We start from the raw sequence: 21024 nt of genomic DNA, 5'->3' as shown, positions 1-21024 counted from the left end.
AGCTCAACATCATCTCTCACTTCTATTTGACTTTCGACTGCATAAATAAAGCAAATTACACAAATTGACTAAACTAAATTTAATTGCCATTGCCATATTTATCTAGATTTATACAAATCGTTGACTAAATTCAATTTATTCACAAAGCATTGGCGACACCTTTGTGTGATTTTCAATTATAATGCCCAGCCATAGAGAAAACATGGCTTGTTCTTTTTGCCAATTGGCAGTGCAAAGAACACAGAGGAAAAAAAAAACATGCAAAGGCGATTGCAAAGCGCCAGTGGCAACAAAATAACCCATAAAAACGCAAAGCCATAAAAAGGGAGCAGAAAAAAGAAAACCTGAGGCAGCAGCAGCAGAAAGTCTGGCAAAGCGCTTAAATGATTTTGAATTGTGGCCAAGTGCACATAGAAAAATGAACTGGCGTGTGGGGTCGGGATCGGGCTGGGGCACGGGCTCGGGCTGTGTGAATTGTGAATGTGAATGCAAAACGTTGTTGTCAACATTGTAGCTGCGGTGACTGTTGGCTAAATGTTGTTGCGGGTGTGTGTTGCGGTTGCTGCTCGACGTTGGCGGCGGCGTCTGCTAAAAAATAGAAAAAAATAAAGTTAAATCCAGCTCACAAGCAAGAGAATCACGCGCCCCGTTTCGTATGCCAAACGCACAGCGCAGCGCATAGAAAAATGTTGGGAGTTGGGAGTTTTTTTTTTTTGCAGGACTTTGTAGTTTGACTTTTGATGTTAGGCGAGTGATAAAGCGACGACTAGTTGTATGCTCTATAAATTACGCTTACAAACAGAGTTTGTACTAACAAGCTAATTAAAGCGCTAACAACTTGCTATCAAATATGCAATCAACAAATAGCTAAAGTGTATTTATAGTTGGCGTTGCCTGTTCGTTTGTTTGTTTGTTGTGAGGGCAGCACAAAATCAATTGGCATTTGAAAATTGCACGCGCCTTTGAGAGGTTTTTTATAATTGAAATCTGGACAACACAGTTGAAGTGGCAGGCCACGTAAGCTCTGCTCTGCTGTGGCAGTGGCAATCACAAGCAGCTTGCAGCTATTTGTTGCAAATTGAGTCATGACATTAATGCAGCAGCTTCTACTACACCCACAAAGTCCATTAAAAATTTTATATGCGTGCGCTTGTTGTGTTTGGGGGGTTAGCTGCATAAATAATATTAGTGCTAAATTAATTTATTCGCTGACATGTGTCCATTGTGCATTATGCAAATTGCAAGCAAGGCAGCAAATGCAATCAGCAGAACTCAAATGAGACGAGATTTATTTGTTTAAAACAAACGCATTATTTACACTTAATTTGCTCGTAATGTGTTTTAGTAAATACAACAAATAATGTGCATAACTAAATATACAATTTATTTTTAAACTAAGCAAACTATAATATGCAACAAAAAGTGATGCAACAAGTGGCTGCTCTGCTGTGTGTGGTTTGCTGACCAAGTAACCGAGTTTGGCTTACTGCATTACAACTGGGCACGTAATAAGTTTAAACAAATAGCAAGCAACTCAATATAAGCATAAGCAGCTTGCAACACAAGGGAAAATGCATATTTGATATCAAGTTGCAGCACAAGTTGCAAGTTGCCACATGCTGCTAATTGTGGGTGTTGCTGTTCGATATTTCAACGCATTAGGGCGCAGCTTTTGCTGCAGCATCCTTTCACCCCAAAAATACAAAAAAGTGAATGCACTACATTCACCATTTGAAACACACGAATGTTGCACATTACGCCACTTGGCTTGGTCATTAACTTAGCCACACCTGAGGCTACAGCCTGACACTGATTTCAATGCAGCCAAATGTTGCAGCTGTTTTCTGTTAAGTGATTTTACATATAACAAAACTTGAGAACATGAAATACTTGTTGCTGTCAGTTTGTCATAAAGTTTGAGATGCACTACTAAAAACAGCAAACTGTTTTATATAACTGCCAACATTGTTTAAGTCTAATGCGCGCTCGTTTGTCACGCTCACATCGCTTGTTGGCCAATCAGCTGCTTACAATTTTTTTGGCTTGTTTGTTGCAGTTGCAACTTGTCCGGCTAAGCGCTGCACCAAGGCCAGTCAAAGTGAAAGTGATTTTCATATGTTTTGAGCGCCCGCCGCTTTATTTATTATTTATCATCAATAATAATGCAGCTGCTGCCGCTGCTGCTGCTGTTGCTTTTGATAAAAGTTATGACTTACATCATAGCTAAGCGCGTCAAACTAAGTTCACACTTTGTGGCAACAAAGCCTGTGGCATTGTTCAATTTACCAATAAAAGCGACACACTCGATTCCACGCCAAGTCAAATTGTTGTCTCAACTGCATTACGTGCATCTGATTCGAGCTTTGTCTGCAAGTCCAGCGTTGCGCCTTTCATTATCGTGTGGCAGCTGCTGCTTTCCCGGCCATATCGATGCTTGCAATCAGCCCGCTGCCCACTTTGCTGTTTATTTAAGCCATTAAGCAAACATTGCTGCTTATAAAAATGTAAAAAATATCAGTTAGATCGGGCTCAACCGGGATTTGAACCCGGGACCTCTCGCACCCAAAGCGAGAATCATACCCCTAGACCATTGAGCCGCTTGCAGCAACGCTAAACAAAAGGCCAACAAAAATGTTTGTTTGCTGCGCTAGCCGGTTTTACCCACATGGCTGTTTTGGCTATTTATAGAGGCAAGCAGGCCAAAAGCATGCAGCGCAATTTGCTACAATTTGCAGCACCTAAAAGTTGACTATGATGTTTACATGCAATTAGTATAAATCAATCAAAAAATGCATTCAATTTGCATAAGCATAAAAAGAATGTATACAGTTTTAATTAAATTAGCTAAATGCATTAAATATAAAAGTTATTTAGCTTTTTATGCAAGGAATTAAGTTAACATTAAAATAATTACTTAGAATGCATTCAAATTTAGTTTGGAAATAAATAAATGCATTCAACATGCTCTAAATTTATTGAATTAAATTCCAAAATGATTAAAATCTGCTATGAACTCATCAGTTATCTTATAACTAGCTCATAAGCTAAATATGGACTATATACTGATAATTTTTGCTTCCTTTCTATAAAAACTTTGTAGTGAAACATATAAAATGACTATTACAGATAGATATAGACTCCCCACTAAAAAAGATTCCCTTTCTCTCTCTCTCTCTCTCTCTGTCTGCTATAAACTCATCCAGTTATCTTATACATGAGATAGATATGGACTCCATACTGATAATATTTGCTTCCTTTCTCTTTGTAGTGAAACATATAAACTTAGTACTCCAGATAGCTATAGATTTCCCACTGAAAATATTCCTCTTTTCTCTCTCTCTGTCTGTCTGTCTCTCTCTCTGTCTGTCTGTCTCTCTGTCTCTCTCTCTCTCTGTCTGTCTGTCTCTCTCTCTCTCTCTCTGTCTGTCTGTCTGTCTCTCTCTTTCTCTCTCTCTCTCTCTCTTATGCTCTTCTCTCTGTCTGTCTGTCTCTCTCTCATACTAGATCGTCTCTCTCTGTCTGTCTCTCTCTCTCACTCTCTCTTTCTGCTATGAACTCATCAGTTATCTTATACATGAGCTAGATATGGACTCTATACCGATTATGAAACATATAAACTGTCTACTCCAGTTAGATATAGACGCCCCACTGGAAAGATTCCCCTTTTCTCTCTCTCTCTCCCTTTAAAATTGAAACAATTTTCCCTCTTTTTGTTTTCTTAAGCATACATTTATTTTATTTAATATATTTACACTTTTAAAGTTCAAATTTAGCTTAGTTATGAGCAAAAGCATTTTGCAATGAAATTAATGAACATACGGTCTAAAGCACAAGTAAATAAATTTACAATAAATGAATTTAACAACTAATAGGCATGCGGACAAACTAAATAAGTCTATGTGTGTGTGTGCGTGTGTGTAATACAGATCAAGTGAATATATCTTCAACCAACTGCTTGGTTATGATGCGATGTGGTCGCGTCGGATTCACCTTGGGCCGCTGATATAAACGAGCATTGATTGCATACAAACGTGGCGAGAGATCGCAGCGTACATTGAACCACCAATCGCAGACAAAGACAGCCTGAGAGAATTGTGTGCCATTGGGGCAGAGAAATGAGGCCTGGCGTCCATCGATGTCGCAGTAGTGCCAACCTGCAAGGCAAGAGAATCAAAACAGTTGCAATTGTAAAAGTTTGAGGCACGCACCTTGACATCTGGTGTCCATGTCGGCAAAGAATCCGGGATAGCTTTGCTCATCGCAGTAGAAATTCGTATAGGGCATGGCCGATAGTATGGGATAGTCAACGCCAGGACGACCTGCAAAATTTATTGCAATTAGCGTGTGACGCAAAATAAACAAAAAACCAAACGCATGTGTCTTGTTTGTTTCCCAATCAATTTCACTTCATGCGCTGCGCTGCGCTTTACTTAAAAGCAGTGCCAAAAAAAAAAAAAAAAAAATTAAACAAAAGTGTCAACTGCAGTTGTTGAGCTACCAAAAAATTGTTTTCTGTGTGTGGCATAAACAAATCTGAGGCTTGGTTTCATTTGCGCGCGCCTCGCGCTAATAAATGAATTTACGTGTAGGATATAGTCAACTCCATATAGGCGCTGCACACTGCGCTGCTCACTGTGCCAGTTGCAAAAATAAATTTTTAAAATTTCCTTTTTTCGCTCGCCGCCTGCTGCATGCAAAAAATATAAATTGGTTTGGGTTAGGCTGTGGCGCCTGCTTTATAATGAACTCACTGCATGCATATTGATTGACTTGTCAGCCAGCAGCGAAAATAACAATGCAAATGCCGTTAGTAACTGTAAAATTATAGCTGACAACTCACCCGGTATGGATTTGCCCAATTCGAGATATTCACGCACCGAGGGGCTTAAAAAATTCTCTGGTATTTCCGGCGCATCCTTCTCCTGGCTGCCATCGTGCTCTTCATCATGCTCCAGATCTTGCTGCGGCTCCGGCTCAAAATTCACCGGCTCCGGTGCACGCGGCCGCTTTGTGCGTTTCGAGCGCGTTGTTTCCTGGCAATCTGTTTGTTTAATAAACAAAAGCATAAATATAATTGCAAGCAACTGAAAGTTCAAGGCAACAACAAGTTCCCACAATAAGCGCAAGTCAATGCAAAAAGCCACGACTTGGTTTATACACAAATGTGTAATTAGGCGTGTTTGGCTTAGAAATTGACTGACTTAAGTATTTGCTTTGATCTTGGCTTTAATACGTTGAGTGCGCTACAAGGCAAAGGGCAAAGCTTGAATTAGCTGTAGCTTAAAGCAAAGACATTGAAAAGAACTAAAATAAGTTAGTTGGGAATAAAAAGATAAACAGCATAAACTTAAAGCTAACTAAGTAGCTTAATGGCTATTTAATCAAAGTTTATTTAGTGGTAGAGCCAAAGATTATTTTAAGCAGTAGATTTCCTTATGTTTTGTATATATTTTGAATATTATTTATATATCATAGCTATATAGTTAATAGCCAAACATAAGTTAGTTTGGCATAAAAAGATAAACAGCATAAACTTAAAGTAAGTTAACTAAGTAGCTTAACATATAATAAATCAAAGCGTATGTTTAGTAGCAGAGCCATAGATTATATTAAACAGCAGATTTCTTTATATATTTATATTTTGTATATTATTTATGTATTTATTGTTAGTTAGTTGAAAAGTTCAAACAGCAACAACTTTATTTAAGTTGTAAGTATTTTATGCAGCGCTTAATGTTCAATTGAAGCTTTAAGCTGTGGAATATTTTTGGTTTAGTTTTATAATAACAACTTAGTTTGGTATAAAACTTTAAACTTAATAAATGCACAGCATAAACTTAAATTTTATAACTATAACAGAAACTCTCTCTCTCTCTCTATAAGCTAGATTGAGGAGAAAAATAAGCTAGAATAAGCTAGATTCGAAATTTGCTACAAAACTCATGTGAAGACCAAAAAAAAAAAAAGGTCGCACAGTTGAGATTTGAAGTCGAAATTACGAAATGACAAATAGTAAAAGTTAAAAAAAAAAAAGGTTAGCGCCTGTAAATTTGTAGTAGTAAACCATGAGGCTATATTTCCCGCTTCAAAACAGCCAAATATAAATATAGCGTGCAAAAAGCCAAAATGGCAACGCTGCTTCGCAGTTGTTCTACTCTAAATCTAATTGCTTCTTTTAATTTTTGAGTGTCTTATATTGTTTGAATAAATTTTGCTTGTCTAAATCTCACATTTCTTTACTTGCTCTCGACTGTTGCTTATTCTGCAGCATCTACATTATGTTGCTCTATAGTTTATCTCACTCTTGCTACGTCACACCTACGAGTTGCCCTCAGTTTGGCAGCTTACAAGTCACAATTTTTGACCTGCTTTGCAGCAACAACTTTACTTGTTGCTTGTGTCTTGTAATTGCACAACATGTGCTCAGTTCTCAGTGCTGCTCAGTGGCATGTTGACAAGTTTTGTTTGGTCTTCTTGGTTTGTTGGCTCTGTTGACCTTGGCAGCTTCGCTGTTAATTATCTGCGCAATAACTAAGCTTTATTTAACTTTGACTAGTAGCACTCATTAGCTTGATTTGCAGCTGCTCAAGCAACGACTTGAGTGCATCTTACTCAGTTCAGTCCTTCCGCTGCTAATAAAAACTCGTTCTTGATTTTTATACTACAAATTTATTCACATAGTTTATTACAATTGACCTTAACCTTGTTCCGCATGTTGTCGTTGCACGTTTAACTCGTTGAGCTTGGCATGTGGTTTAGCTTTAAGTAAGGGCATGCCCCATAGCAAGTTTAATATCAAAATATTAGCGACAAAATTTGCAATTGCAGCAAAAATTGATTACAATTGATAATTACGGCGTAAAAACAATCAAATTGTAATTAGCACGCAGCTATGCAACAATTTATAAAGTCTGCAGCAAATATATAGCTATATATATATATCGATTACGCATACACAGTCTAATGTCAAAAGCTGCGCTCATTGCGTTAAAGTGCGGACAGCTGCTTCAGTTTGGGTTGGGTTGGGGTTGGGCTTGTGTCTGCTGCTTTTCAACGGATGCAGTGCATCTGGTTTGGGGGCACACCCCTTTGGCACACACACACACACACAAGTGTGGCTGGTTGGTTAGGTAATCCAAGCAAGCAAACATATCGCTGTGGCAACTGCTGCTGCTGCCGCTGCCTGTGATTGAGTTTTTTGGTTGCCAGTCGCATAATTAAAGTAATTGCACACAATACGCTGAAAGTAGCTGCGGCGCTCTCTCAGTTGCAATTAGGCGACCATAAAAGTAATAGAATAACAACAAATGTTGCCACATGAATTTCACAATTGGCAATTGTCAATTGATAAAGTTGCAACGCGTGCCAAACTTTGTTGCAGTTAACATAAATTAAAGTTAAGCCGCACTATTCTAAGCAGTTGGCGTTTTATTTATATCAATAAAACAATCTTGAAAGTTTTAAAGCAAAGCTATGCTCAGCAGTTATAATTGAATAACTTTTTAATATAATGAATTGCATGTAAGCGTTTAAAAGTGTAGACAATGTTTTATTTAAACTTTTGCCTTGTTATAAATCAAACTATAGCAAGTACTAACTATAGCAAAAGTTTGCTATATAATTGCTTGAACTTTCTATTTAAACTTGGCTACTTTTTCATTATTATTTAGTTAACCAACTTTATAAGCTCTAAATGGCCTAAAGCTTTTCATTCAAGCTCAACCAATTGCTATCAATTATATTTTTCATACTCTTAACTGCCACTTTTAAGCCCCGCTGGCCAAGTTATAAAGCGTCAGTCTCTGCTCAGTCTGACCATTGAGGGCGTGTTTATGAGTCTAAGCCACGCCGATTGGCATCATAAGTCAAAAGTGTAGTTCTTACCGCCTTTTTGTGTGTTAAATTTAAATTTTTTTTTGGGCTATTTGCATTTTGTAATAATTTTTATATATAAATATTTTTGAGGCGTTTTTGGTTGCGGCTGCTGCTGCTGAACTGAACAAAGGCGCATTGAAAAAAAGGCAACAACTAAAACTTGTCGAGTTGAACTCGTTTTATTGCATTGTCTTAGTTTTTTTTTGGGCAGCGATTTATGCAATGTGCACATTTATTCAATGGATTAAAGAGAGCGCTTCATATAGTAAATCGTGACTGCATGAAATCTACTTTAGCCGCCGATTTAGCACATGCGAGCTCCAATTTTTTAAGGTGTAGCCCACCACAGATAATAGATTTGTTTCCACAACTTAAATTGCAATTTAAAAGCGACGGCTCTGGGATTTAAATTGAAAGAGATCAAGCAGTTAACTTGCTGCTGCTGCGGCGTTAGTTTGGGGGCAACACCTGGTGGCAAGCACATGCGTGTGCAACATGGGGCAGCAGTCAGATTTATCGTGTGTCATGTCATCATGTTGTGTCGTCGTTTGCAACAGGAAATTCATTTACATAATTTTCTGCGTTGTTCATTGGCATCGATGGCGGCGGCATCCTTTGCGCTTGACTGCGCATTATCCTTTTAAATAGCCACACACGCACACACACACGTCCAGCCGTGTGGATAATCAGCCTATCAAGGATTCAATTATATAATGAGCTTAATTTATTTTGCATCGCTTTGCGTGCGGATCAGCCGCGTGTACTGAACACTGAATTATGCGTGTCGTCCACTTGCCATTGTCTGTTATTGTTACCGGTTTATTCATTATATACATATATATGGAAAGGATATGGCGGCGAGCATGTCGTCTTTTGCTTTTTCATAAGTGATTTATTTTTTGCCATAATTGTCAAGGCAAACCCAGGCTCAGGCTCCAGCTCAATTTGCATTGCGCCGCGCTGGCTTTTTGAACCCTTCAGCGATTAACTTTGCAGCCAGAAATATAAATATAAATAATTGTTAATTAATTTAATCAAATTCGATAGACTTAGCTTAAGCAACAAAGCAGCAGAGACTCGATTGAGATTAATCTACTTGAATTTTAAATATAAGAAGTCATCGCCTTAAGACTTGTCGAGCGTCTCATCGAATTGTTAACCAAATTAAATCAAAATCAAGCACAAGTGACTGTCTAAGATGCTGTATAGATCAGTCTGAGTTGACTTAAAACTTTATTCAAAGATTTTAAGTATAAAAGGCAGTGCGTATACGTAATATATAAAGCTGCTGCTCAGCTAGCTCAAGCGTATACTTAATATATTCTTCTAGGCTTGCAAGTCTATTTTACACTTTTTCTACAGCCTGTAAAATTATTTAAATTTTATCTACTACAAGTTCATATTTAATAACCATTGCGGCGCAGTATTTGTTTTTTTTTTTTAAATCAAATTGTCTTTGGCCGCAATCCAGGTCTGTAATTATAAACTTTTATTTTATATTAATTGCATTGAAATATGGCAACGGCCACAGGGCAGTTTATCATCAGACTCTGGCTCATAAATATAAATGAACGACGCACATACATGTGCGTATGTATTTGTATATATATATTTTATAATATTTTTCACAATTTGTCGCGCGCGCACAAAGCAAATTTCATTTTAATTGAAAATTATGCGTTGGCATTAACATTAAATGCAAATTAATGGCCAAAGCAAGCAGCGCGTCAAAAGCGTCAGCGACCTCGTGATCCTCGTTTTGTAAGAAAATTGCCCACAGGCCAGGCCAAAGTAGTCAGTCAGTCAAAATGGCCAATAAAGCGGCGGCTTAAAAATATTTGCTTGGGCGTTGCTTAGCCTACAACAATCACATAAAATTGTTTTGCTTGTGTGTGCCAAATATTTTAAGCTTTTTGTCTGCTAGTTTTATTATCCGTCTATAAATCAATTAATTTGCGTACGCATTTGTTCATACGCAGCTGGCCTGGCCCACACCTGAGTCTGAGTCTGAGCCTGAGTCTTTGAGTTTTTAGCGTTTTGTCTTCCAAGTTATGCGCACACACACAAATCTCAGTGTGCAAATTTATAGGCTCAAAACTTTGGCAGTTATTTGTGGCATGTTTTTATCAGCATTGCATAAAAGTTTCCGTTTCGCATTGCTTTCGACTTGCTTTGTCAATAAATTTTTGTTGTTCGGCTGCATAGCTGCAAATCATTTGCATAATAATGTTAAGCGCTTGTTGTTGTTGCTGCTTTGGACTAAGTAATGCTAGCATTAGCTTTATTGATGTGGCGGATGTGCTGACTTAAATGGGCATGAGATGCTGCTGCATTAAGTATACGTAATGTGCAACAATTCAATGTTAATTTCTATAAATTGTTTGCTTTAATTTAGACTTATTAAGCGCCCACTTATGCAACAAACAATTGACAATAATATATATAAAGCATGTGGGCAACGCTAATGCCCATGAGCTGCTAGTCTCGACTGCTTAATTAGACTCTCACACCTCATAAAACAAACGGCAATTGATTATAAACTTTAGCCTTAACGGTTGCTTGGCGCTAATGTCGTGCAGTCGCTGCTATATGCGGCGATTTGGGTGCGGATCTCGTAGCTCTGTTCGTTCGTGTCGACTAACCTTCAAAATGTTAAAGCCAAAAAGGCAAATGTCAAATGCTAAGAACTTTCCAGCCAGAGACAGAGCCAGCAAATTTGAAAGTCACACTGCATAATTGCAAACAATACAGCAATTTGTTAGCATAAAATTGAGTTAAACTATATGTGTGCATGTGTGTGTGTATGTGTTAGCCTTAAAACTGCAACCAACGCACTTAACAAACATTAATCCAATAGTTGAGCAAGCGACAATGTGACAAGCGCACCATAAAAATAAATAAAAAAATAAAATACGCACTCGTCCGACGCTCTGTGCGACTTTTGCGCGTTTTACACGCGTTTTTTTATATGTCTAGCGTTGATTATTTTTATACACTTGAAGAAAAGTGCATGCAGTTGGCTGAGATAGCCCTCAAGCGTATAATAAAATTAAAAAGCTGCTCCACAGTTACTCAAAAATTAGATTTTTATTCAAAATTGAAAAAAAATGGATAGTTAATGTTAATTGGAAGTAATTATTGAAGAAAAGCGCTTAAAGTTGGTTGATATAGCCCCCTATGTATATAGAGAACAACTTTAAAAAATCTACAAATATTATATTAAAACCTCTTGCCAAGTAGAGCCCCCATAATGTCAAAAAAAAAGGTTTTGATTTTGTATTTAAATAGCTAAAGCTTATAAAAATTAATTTTAACTTTATTTTGTTTTTCTTGAAGTAAAATTGAATTAAACTTGTTAAGCTAGCACTTCAAGTAGTCTAAGTAGAATAGAAAAAATATATAAAATTTATTAGGAGACTGAATATAATGCCAAGCCACAAAAGTAGCTGTAGGAATTAAATAAACTTCAAGCTAAAATTACAATTAATTTTGTTTTAATAAAATGTATTTTTATAAAAAATTAGCGCGAATTTTTAAACAAAATTAATTTTAATGCTAGCTTGAAGTAAAAATTAGTTAAAATTGTTGTTACTACAGCTGCACTTATTGCATAACTTGTCACTTTGAGTTATTCGTATTTCATATTCACTTATTTTTTATTTATTTTGTAAGTTTGTCTGTCTGTGTTAACGCCTGACATACGAAGGCGTCTGCTTGCATTTGGCTCTAGCGCTTGTTGTTGCGACTTTTGATTAATGGCCGACTGCAGCAACTTACCCGTGAACAGTAAATATCCGCAAAAGACAATCAGCACAAATGTGATCCTCGGCTGCATGTTGTGTCTGTTTTGTTTTGTTTGCTGCTGCTGCAATTGTTGCTTAACAAATAAATGTGTTGGCTGCCGTCACTTTCCACAAGTGTTTTGGTTTTGAAAGTTGTGTTGACCTTTTGTTGGTAGCAGCAGTTGCTGCACACTTTAAATATTGTTATGTGTATAAGTTTCAAGAGTTAGGCGCTCCAATTTGCCTAAAGTTGGCCTATAAAATGTAACTAGACTTTGGCTTGGCTACTGTATTGTTATTGTTATTGCCTAACATGTGGCCCAAAGTAGCGGGCGGTTGCAACAGCTACAAACAATAGTGCCACCTTAAAAAATACACCAACACACACACACACAGCTAGAGAGAGACACCTATACATGCATAGCGTTGCACGTTTTATTATATTGTCAACAATGCTGCTCGAGTTGTTGCAAGCGCGTGTTGCAGCTTTAACTTCTATGTAGACTGAACTGAACGAACGACGACGACGCGATCAGACAACCAAACGCTTGCAAGTTTCAGCTACAACTGTTGGCTGTTTCAATTGCTGCTCAACAGTTTGTACAATTTTTTCGCAACTAGCATCCAGACTCAGCTGAAAACTGAGACTGTTGCTTTGAGCCAGGCTTGAACTCGTTTGTCGTGCCTCCAAAAATAAAAACAGTTTTACTTGTTGTTGCCAGAGCTCAGCTGCTTGGCTTGCTTTTGTTTTTGTAGCTGGTTGCTGTTGCTGTTTAATTGTGCTAACTAGAGTTTGGCCTTACGCAATCGCAAATCAAATTAAAATCGTTTGGATGAGTCATAGTTTAATAGTTGTAGACCCTAGTCGCGTCAATATGCAACCTTCAGTTGCAGCAGCAACAAAAAGCAAGCAAAGTCACAGCTTCTAATGTTGGCTGTAATTAAGAATTCGTGTTTTATATTTTTTGGCTAGAACGAATCTTTATTTGCCTTTCATTTCTGTGGCTGCTGCTGCTGCTGCTGACCTTGTAGTTCGGCTTAATGTCTTTGCCCTCTGCTTTTGGTTACTTTACTAACTTGGCTGGGCTGCGCTGCATTTTAATGAATTTATATGTGACGCTGGCAGCATCCTGATTTATTTGATTGTCGTACACTGGGCATGTCTAATTAGCCTCGTTGCTCTTTTTTCTCAAGGTCTTGCTTTTTGCCTGTCAGATAAATCATAATCACATTAGTACTGCCGCCCACACGTGCTACAATTGCAAAAACCAAAACTACACGAATTAGTTATTATATAAACAAGCATGAAAAAAACAAAAACAATATAGTTAAAAAAATTGCTAATAGCAAATGTTGATTTCTCATTAAAACAACGCGGCACGCACCAAAGTCGCAACGCAGCAGCAGCCTAACGAGCCACACAAAGTGTACGTCCGTCCCTCCGTCTGTCGCTCTGTAAATTAATAAACTTGGCCAAAAAAGTGACTGCCGCCGCCGCTTTGGCTTTGGCTTTTATTGTTACAACAGTCCACTCAGGCCACTCAGTTAAGCTTTAAATTTACTGCCAAAAAATTACATTTTATATAAAATGCTGTTGATCAAACTTCAATTGCGTGCTAATTGTTTTAATTTGTGCTCAAAAATGTTGCCGTTCAAATTATAAGTTAAAATCATTGGCAACCAACAAATAACTTAAAGTCAAGCACAGCTAAGTGTTGATTTCCTTCTTAATAAAAAAAAAAATACGTTGCAATAGACAAAGCTAAGCTTAAATTGAAGTAGCTAAGTTTAGTAGTTTAAATTGTCTTTAAGCTTGATTAGTGCTTGGGAAAGTTTCAAGCTACGATTTATGTAATTAGGCTAAAATTAAAACTAAGCGCGTAGGCGGCTAAAATAAATTATTAAATGTTCATAAAATGAAAAGGAATTCTAATTTATTTTAAGCCTAAAGACAGCACAAAGCTTTAAAAATTAAATTAAAAGCGTTAAATATTAAATGCCAATAAAATCAAATGTACATTTGTTTATTACGGAAAAGTTATTGCAGCGTTATAGTTAAAATTTAATAGAAATATAATAAATTAAAATTTTCTATGCGCTTAGTTCTGTCTTTTTTGTAAGCCTAATCACTTTTCATTTAGCAACATTTAGTCTGCACTAAAGCGCAAGTAACGTTCATATTGTTATTATGAAAAGCGTGGGAATTCTACTACTAAAAATAAAAATCTGTAGCACTAAAAATAATTAGTACTGTTTTACAGGCGGTTATTAAAAAGTTGTAGCTTTAGTTTTTGTTTTTATTGCCACAATTTCTGCAGAGCAAAAGAGTTTGGCACAGGAAGTTGCTCGCAATAGTTTTTGGCCATTAAAACTAATTGGCAACGCAATATTATAAATGTATGTTATACAATTAGCGTAGGCATTTGTACGAACAATAGAAATATCAATATTTATTGATATGTTTTGCAGCCAAAGAGGCATAGGACAAGGTCAAGAGTGAATTGCTTCAAGCCAAGAGTGCTCTATAACAAGTAACAAGTTAAACATCAACAGCTCTACCCAGCTCTACCCCCAAAGTGTTTTTGGATGCCACAAAAAGTGAGAGCCAGACCTTGTTGTATGCGCGTTTTAATGATGTGGCAATTGGCAGAGGAGAACTCTGTGGCAAGCTATACAAGCCTTTTATAGCAGAACCAGCAACCACTCGCAGCTGTCAACGTCTGTTACAAATTGGAAAAGACAACGACGCGACGACGACGACGACGATAATTATGATTATTTGCTTGTATTTTTTACAATCACTTTCAAAACTGTAATAGCAGCTACAAGTGCTGCCTTAGCTCTGATAATGATCAGATGAGTTGGAGGCAGCAGCATCACAATTAAAAGTGCCGACGCGCCGTTCACCTGGAGGCGGCTGTGCAACGTTTTATTAGAATGTCTGTTGTCTCTATTTATGTTTAGCATATGTCTCTCTCTCTTTGTCATTTCAGCTGCTGCGCAGCACTAAAAAGAAGCTCAGCGACTTTGCTGCTGAAACGCTGACCAACATCTCCAAGCATTTCCGCTTGCTACACTGTCAACTGCAAAATGCTCAGCTGCAAGCAATTGAACAATTACGCGAGAGCAGTCTGCCAACCCAAATGCAACTGAATGGCGCCATGAGCCAGCTGAATGGCTACGAGAGTTTGCTTAAGGTAAGCAGCGCATACTAACTAAATTAATAAACATGCTAATGCTTTAAACATTGCAGCGACTGCGTCAAATGCTTTTAAATGATGATGCACATTCAAATATTTGCCTTAAGCAAGTTATAGAATTGATTGAGGAGCATTTGGAGCGCATACCAACCACTATAGACGTCAGCAAATTTGAAGCCAATCCGTATCAGTAAGTTGTATAAATTATATAATATGCTTATTAAACCATTTTAATTGCAGCTATAGCAGCGCTAAGGATAAGCTTAATGAATTGTTTCGCCAGCCAATTGTGTGCAAATTTGTTGATCCGCATATCAAAGTGCGTTTTAGCAATCAGCATGGACAGCTGAGCAACTCAACGTCGAGCATGAGCGTGGACAAGAAGAAGAAACCAGCCAGACGTGTCAAAGCTGCTAACGGCGGCGGCAACAGCAGCAGCTACTCCAGCAGCGATTCGCTGCACTTGGCCATATCTCAAACGGAAACCGCTCAGCAGCTGCTGCGCAGTTTTACAGCTTTGGACATAAGCAATGCAAGCTCTGGCGCTGCTGCGCGTCCAGCGTGGTTCAAATCGGATACGCTGGTGTTTGTGCGTTCGATCAAGTCTCCCGAAGATTTCTATGTGCAGTGCGATGCGTTGGCGCAGCGCATACGCGAGCTGCTGGCGAATTTTGTTACAACGCCCGCCTGTCTGCCGCCTGCAGAGATTATTGTGGGCCAGCAGTATCTAACAGCTGAGCAGCAAACAGATATTGAGCGTTGGCATCGCGCGCTGGTTTGCCAAAAGTCGCAGCAGCTTGATGTCTACAATGTGTTGCTACCGGACAGCGGACATAAGTATCAAGTGCATAGAAGCAAGTGCGTTTAGCATATATATTAAATTTAAAGCTCAAACTAATTGTTTGTTTGCTTGCAGCTTTCGTCAATTGCCGCACAACTTGAGCAACGTGCCATATGCTGCAGTCGCTTGTACGCTTAGGCAGCTCATGCCCAACGCTGGCACTGAATGGACTGCAGAGTCTAGCGCATTGCTCAAGCAAATTGTGCAGAAGTAAGTGCTTGACATTTCTATATATAAATTTTTAATGCTTACTTTATGCTCCACAGCAAACCCGTGCATGTGCACATTGTGCGCGCTCTGAGCGATGAGCGCTTTGAAGTGGATCTGATTACAAACAGCTATGGCGCTCATGTGTCAGTGCGCGAATCTTTTTTATACACAGGCCTAGCGCGTTCGCGCTCAGGCTCAAGCTGCCAGTCGTCGCATCATTTAATTGCAATGCCATCGCAACGTCTGGCCAACTATGAACTGCATGCGGGCGATGTGCTAATGATACAAATGCTAACAGTGGAGCATCCACAGGACTTTCATGTCATACCCAACGAGCTGCTGGGCAAATGCCAGCAACTGCAGGCGGAGCTGCAGCAAATAATGGGACGCATGCAGCTCAGTCAATTGGATCCCATATTTCTGGGCAGTCTGCAGCTCTGCTGTGTGCTGCAGTTCCAGGGAGCATGGCACCGCGCTCGCATTGAGGAGCTGCTGCCCGAGGGTAAGACTCGCTCAGTGACTGTCCTTGCTCTCTTACTGATCGCTTGAGCCTTTCCACGTCTTTATTTTATTGTTGAATACAAATTAAGTAAACATTTAGTGTTTGTAATAATGTTTAAAACATACAATTCACTTAGACTAGCTATAAGTTGAGTTAACAGTGCATTTGCTCTATTCGTTGTAGTCGAGTCTTAGATTAGAGCATTAAATACATCAAAGTTTGTCAAAAAAATAGTAATATATATTAAGTAAGAAGTCCAAAACTTGTTAGATACTTATTTCAACAAAACCAAAACGTTCTTAGTTAAATTTGATCCGATTTGCTCCTTGGTTGAAACAAAAGCAAATCGACAGCTTCAGCAATATTTGAATTGATTTATTTACATTTTGCTTTATTCAATTGCAGGCTATGTGCTGGTGCGCCTAGTGGACAGTGGTCTGGTGCAGAAACGCTTCTGGGATCAGTTGTTTGTGCTGCCAGCACAGTTCAGAGTACAAGAATTCTCGACGCGCTGCGCGCTGGCGGATGTGGAAACATTGCAGCAGCATGGCTATGAGTGGACTGAAGATGCCATCCTGAGCTTTAAGCAGCTCACCTCCAATCCAAAGCTTTGCATGGAGGTCATAAGCATGCGCGACAATGTGGCCAAGGTGTCATTGCATATAACGCGCTACGTCAACGGCGAGATCAACAACAACAACAGCAACACCAACACCAATGTGGCTGTGCAGCTGGTGAGCGAGCAGCATTGCGTGTCCAGCGGTGAAAGCAGTCGTATGGTAACTGCTGCGCCAGCTGCGCCTAAATTGGATGAGGACATGCTGCGTTTTCTGGAGCAAGCAAAGCAGCAGCCGCTGCAGCCGTCGTCGTCTCCAGCTCAACAGCAATTGGATAAAACACAACGCACTGCTATTGAAATGCTTTATGTGAAGCATCCCAACGAGTTCTATGTAACACTGCCGCGCTTCTTAAGCGTCATTGCTCAGCTGCGTCAGACTGTGCAAGAGCAAGCGGCTGAAATGTACGAACGCAATGCTACCAGGTACGATTGGACAGCGGGTGAAATGTGCTACGTGCGCGTAAAGGCCTCAACAGATCTGGAGTTGCTTTGGCATCGCGGCCAAATTGTTAAACAAACTGCAGCTGGAGACTTTGAAGTGCAGCTACGCGACATTGGCGAAGTGGCGCCAGCAGTGCCTGCCAGCTGTTTGACTAGCATAAGCGCAAATCTGTCGCGCGTCTCCAGCAGCGCAGTGCGTTGCCAACTGTATGACATACGCTCAATGGACGAAGAGTGGTCCGCTGCTGCTGTCGAGTTCTTCAAGGCACAAGTGCAGGCATACAGCTCGCTGCTGCTTACGCGCCATGAACGCGTTGATAATGTATTCAGTGTTACCTTGTGGGGTGCGCATAGCGAGATTTTGGGTCCATTTAGTCCCACGCGCATACGTTATACAAACATTGGCGACGCGCTCTTCGACATGGGCTGGGCCTTGAGAAGTTTGGCGCAGCCACAAGCAGAGCAGCAAAGCTGCGAGACGCTGGAGTCATCGCTGGATGCCAGCTTAGAGAGCTGTCTGCATCACATCGATAACAGTAAAAGCAATTTTAAATATATATAATTTAATTTATTTAGTAGTAATTATTATTTTTTATATTGCAGTTGCTGCTGCGCGTGCGACGCAGCTGGAGCCGCTGCGTAGTGCAGGCTTTGAATACAATGATGAGATGCCGCCGCTGGAGCTGCTCAATGATCTCAATGCAGATGCTTTAACCACAGGCTGCATATCCGCACCTGCCGCCTGGTTGCAGCCGCGTGACTGCAACAAATGCATTTTTACTGCTTTGCCCTCGTACGTGAACTACGAGTGCGAAGTTTATCTAAGCCTGGCGCACGATAAACTCTATTTGCATCAAATGCGACAATTGCTATGCAACTGCTACAAGTCCAAGCTGGAGCAGCAGCAGCAGCAGCAGCAGCCTGCCAGCTATGTCGTTGGCCAGCCCGTAGTGGTTAGCTATCATTTGGATAATTTACTATATCGCGGCATTGTGCAGAGCAAGCTTAACGCCAAGGGCGAGCATAAAGTCTTCTATGTGGACTACGGCAATGTGGAGAAAGTCAAGCCGGCGGAGATGCTGCCCTATGCACCATTTCCCAAACTGCGTGCCATGTGCTGGCCTGTGGTTATACATGGCGTGCAGCCGCTGGAGCAACGTTATTCCATTAAGCTAATGGATGCAGTGCACAAGAACTTGGTCATGAAGCTCTGCAGTGTGCGTGTAATGGAGCCCAATGGGCCCAAAGGTTTGCCACTATGTCAAATTAGAGTCGGCAGCTTGGACATTGCCAAGATGATGGTGGATCTTGAAATGGCAGCGCCCATGGAGCAGAGCAATAAACTGCAACAGCAAACACTGGACAGCTTCAAGGTGTTTGATGAGCTGCACGAATTGGGGCAGTATAGTGTGCTTAATGATACGACTGTGCCGCCCAAGAAAAAGTACAAGCAAAGCAGCGTGGAGCTGCCACCGCCGCCATCGCTGGTTTTTGAAGATGATTTCGACTGCAATATGGCTGCAGCGCAGCCTATGCAGACGAGCATAGAGTTTGAGCTCGAAAGCGATCAGAATGACGATTATGAGAACGAGCAGGATAACTTTTCAGATGAAGGAGCGGAGCTCACGTACAATAATGACTCGTCAGCGTCTGAGCCGGAAGCGGAAGCGCCAAGTGCTATACGACCACAACCACTGCCTGGCATGGATTTGCTGCGTCGACGTGAGGAGCTGCGCTATAAGGTAAGCAGCTCTAATAATTAAGCACAGCACAGCTTTGTTAACTTATAATTTATTTACAGGAACGACTCGACACCGTGCGCTTCTCGCCCATGGACACATCAACGGAGCGCTCTTGTCATGAAGGTGTTGGCGGCTTTAAACCGCAATATTTGCCGGCTGGCGTCAAGGAGTTCAATTGCACTATCGATAAAGTCGTAAGCGCCACAGAGCTGCAAATCTCGCCAAAGCTCACCGAGTTTGCCAAGCAGGAGCTGAGCTTAGCGCAGGAGACAAGCGCTTTGATCAAAGATGCCAAACCATTGCATCCTGTCAAACTGGAAGTCTTATGCCTAGCGCGCTACGAATTGGATAATCAATGGTATCGTGCCATTATCAAGGAATTGAATTCATTTGCCCAGCAGGCCACCGTATTCTATATAGATTTGCATGAAACTCTAAAAGTTTCCTATTGCAATCTGAAAACAATGCCCCAACAGCTTTTTATGTTTCCCCAGCGCTCGTTTCGCGTCAAACTGCACGGCATCAAGCTAAACAAGAGCTTCAACGACTCCTCGGTGCGTCAGGCATTGCAAGCCTGTCTCTGTCAATACCCCATCCTGTTTGCTCGTGTTAATTTTCCATATAATTATCCTGCCAACAGTAGCGATATGAATAGCAGTGAGCTGCTTTCGTCCAGTGATTCGATTCGTAATGCACACAAGATGCTCGAGGTCGATATATTTGAGAGCAAATTCAAAAAGGATGTGATCTACAAACCTCTCATTGAATGTCGTATGTTCTTGCTCAAGAAGTAATACAGTACAAAATACTAACTATTTACTACAATATATTAAATTTGACAATAACAATTAACTATATTACATTTGAATTTGTATGCCAATTTATGTTAATCATTTGACTATAACAATTAACTATATTACATATGCCAATTTCTGTTCCTTTATATACTTAACGAACTTTATGTGAATAATAAATATTTAGTTTTGCCTTAATAAGCGTATGCGCATTACCTAATCTATGGCTATGGGGACTATATCCTTTGGGACAGCTTAAAGCAAATTTTTAAGCTACTGCTGCTAAGTAATCCTTCAAATTTCAAAAGGACATGCATATTCGAGGTCTACATCGTCATATTTATCAAATTGCGTCCAAGGATTTTCAAAAGCTGTGAAAAAAAATGTTAAGAAAAATTTGCAGGGGGTTGGTCGCAAAAATGTGCCAAAAAACACAAAAAGCGCTTTATCTCGGAAACTGCAAGGACAATTTTGATGTCCTTTGGCATGTAAGTAGTGCTCTTAGAGACATTTTTAAATGTGCAATTCAAAGGACGAATATCCTTACAGGAGCTGAGAAAAACGAACATTTTGATTTACAGAAAATTGCGCATATCTCCGCAGTCCTTTGCAGGAGCAGGACGAAACTAGTGCCAATCAATGCTGGACTCAAAGGACTATCAATTGGCCAAAGCACATCCGGATTGTCCTTGTAGTTTCTGAGAAAACTCGCATTTTGTGATTTTTGTTACTTTTTTGCGGCCTTGGACTCATAAATTGTTCCGCATATTCTTTGAATGCAAATCGGCTGCAAATTTACCCCCTTTAAATAAAACAACGAGTATATGTACATTTATTTTCCACAAAATGGTTGTATTTCTTTTATTTCAATAAGTTTCGTTGAAATTTTTAGTTAGATTGTAAATATTTTAAATTGGTTTTACATTTTCTTTTGCAGTTTTTTGTTTTTTTCATATCAGTAGACACATTGTTTAATTAAATATTCAATGCTTAGAGTTGATGTGTGTGTGTGTGTGTG

At 39.7% G+C, this 21024-nt stretch overlaps 2 protein-coding genes and 1 non-coding gene across 4 annotated transcripts in view; 1 reads left to right on the top strand and 2 right to left on the bottom strand.

Moving 5' to 3' along the window:
* Positions 1–20077, top strand: part of LOC108601403 (CG14305) — a 43865-nt gene extending 23788 nt beyond the window's left edge. The window contains exons 4-11 of the mRNA XM_017989302.1: positions 14651–14854; positions 14911–15047; positions 15098–15715; positions 15774–15908; positions 15965–16410; positions 16816–18006; positions 18074–19212; positions 19272–20077. Of these exons, the coding sequence (XP_017844791.1) occupies positions 14651–14854; positions 14911–15047; positions 15098–15715; positions 15774–15908; positions 15965–16410; positions 16816–18006; positions 18074–19212; positions 19272–20006 (4605 nt within the window). The 3' untranslated portion in view covers positions 20007–20077. The remainder of the gene's footprint in view (positions 1–14650; positions 14855–14910; positions 15048–15097; positions 15716–15773; positions 15909–15964; positions 16411–16815; positions 18007–18073; positions 19213–19271) is intronic.
* On the bottom strand, positions 2526–2597 carry Trnap-ugg. The gene has a single exon. It is a non-coding gene; the product is annotated as a tRNA-Pro (tRNA).
* On the bottom strand, positions 3779–12212 carry LOC108603291. Of its 2 annotated transcripts, XM_017991960.1 has the most exons (4): positions 11653–12212; positions 4841–5041; positions 4209–4319; positions 3779–4154 (listed from the first exon to the last, which is right to left on the bottom strand). In XM_017991960.1, the coding sequence occupies exons 1-4, from the start codon at positions 11708–11710 to the stop codon at positions 3928–3930; spliced, it is 597 nt and encodes a 198-aa protein (XP_017847449.1). In that variant the 5' UTR covers positions 11711–12212; the 3' UTR covers positions 3779–3927. The 2 variants fall into 2 exon arrangements, with proteins under 2 accessions (XP_017847449.1, XP_017847450.1); XM_017991961.1 differs by lacking the exons at positions 4841–5041; positions 11653–12212 and adding an exon at positions 4584–4605.
* Positions 20078–21024: the final 947 nt, after the last annotated feature.

The sequence above is a fragment of the Drosophila busckii genome, chromosome 3R (assembly GCF_011750605.1).
Source record: "Drosophila busckii strain San Diego stock center, stock number 13000-0081.31 chromosome 3R, ASM1175060v1, whole genome shotgun sequence".
Classification (NCBI taxonomy): Eukaryota; Metazoa; Arthropoda; class Insecta; order Diptera; family Drosophilidae; genus Drosophila; species Drosophila busckii.
This window is presented reverse-complemented; position numbering and strand designations above follow the sequence as displayed.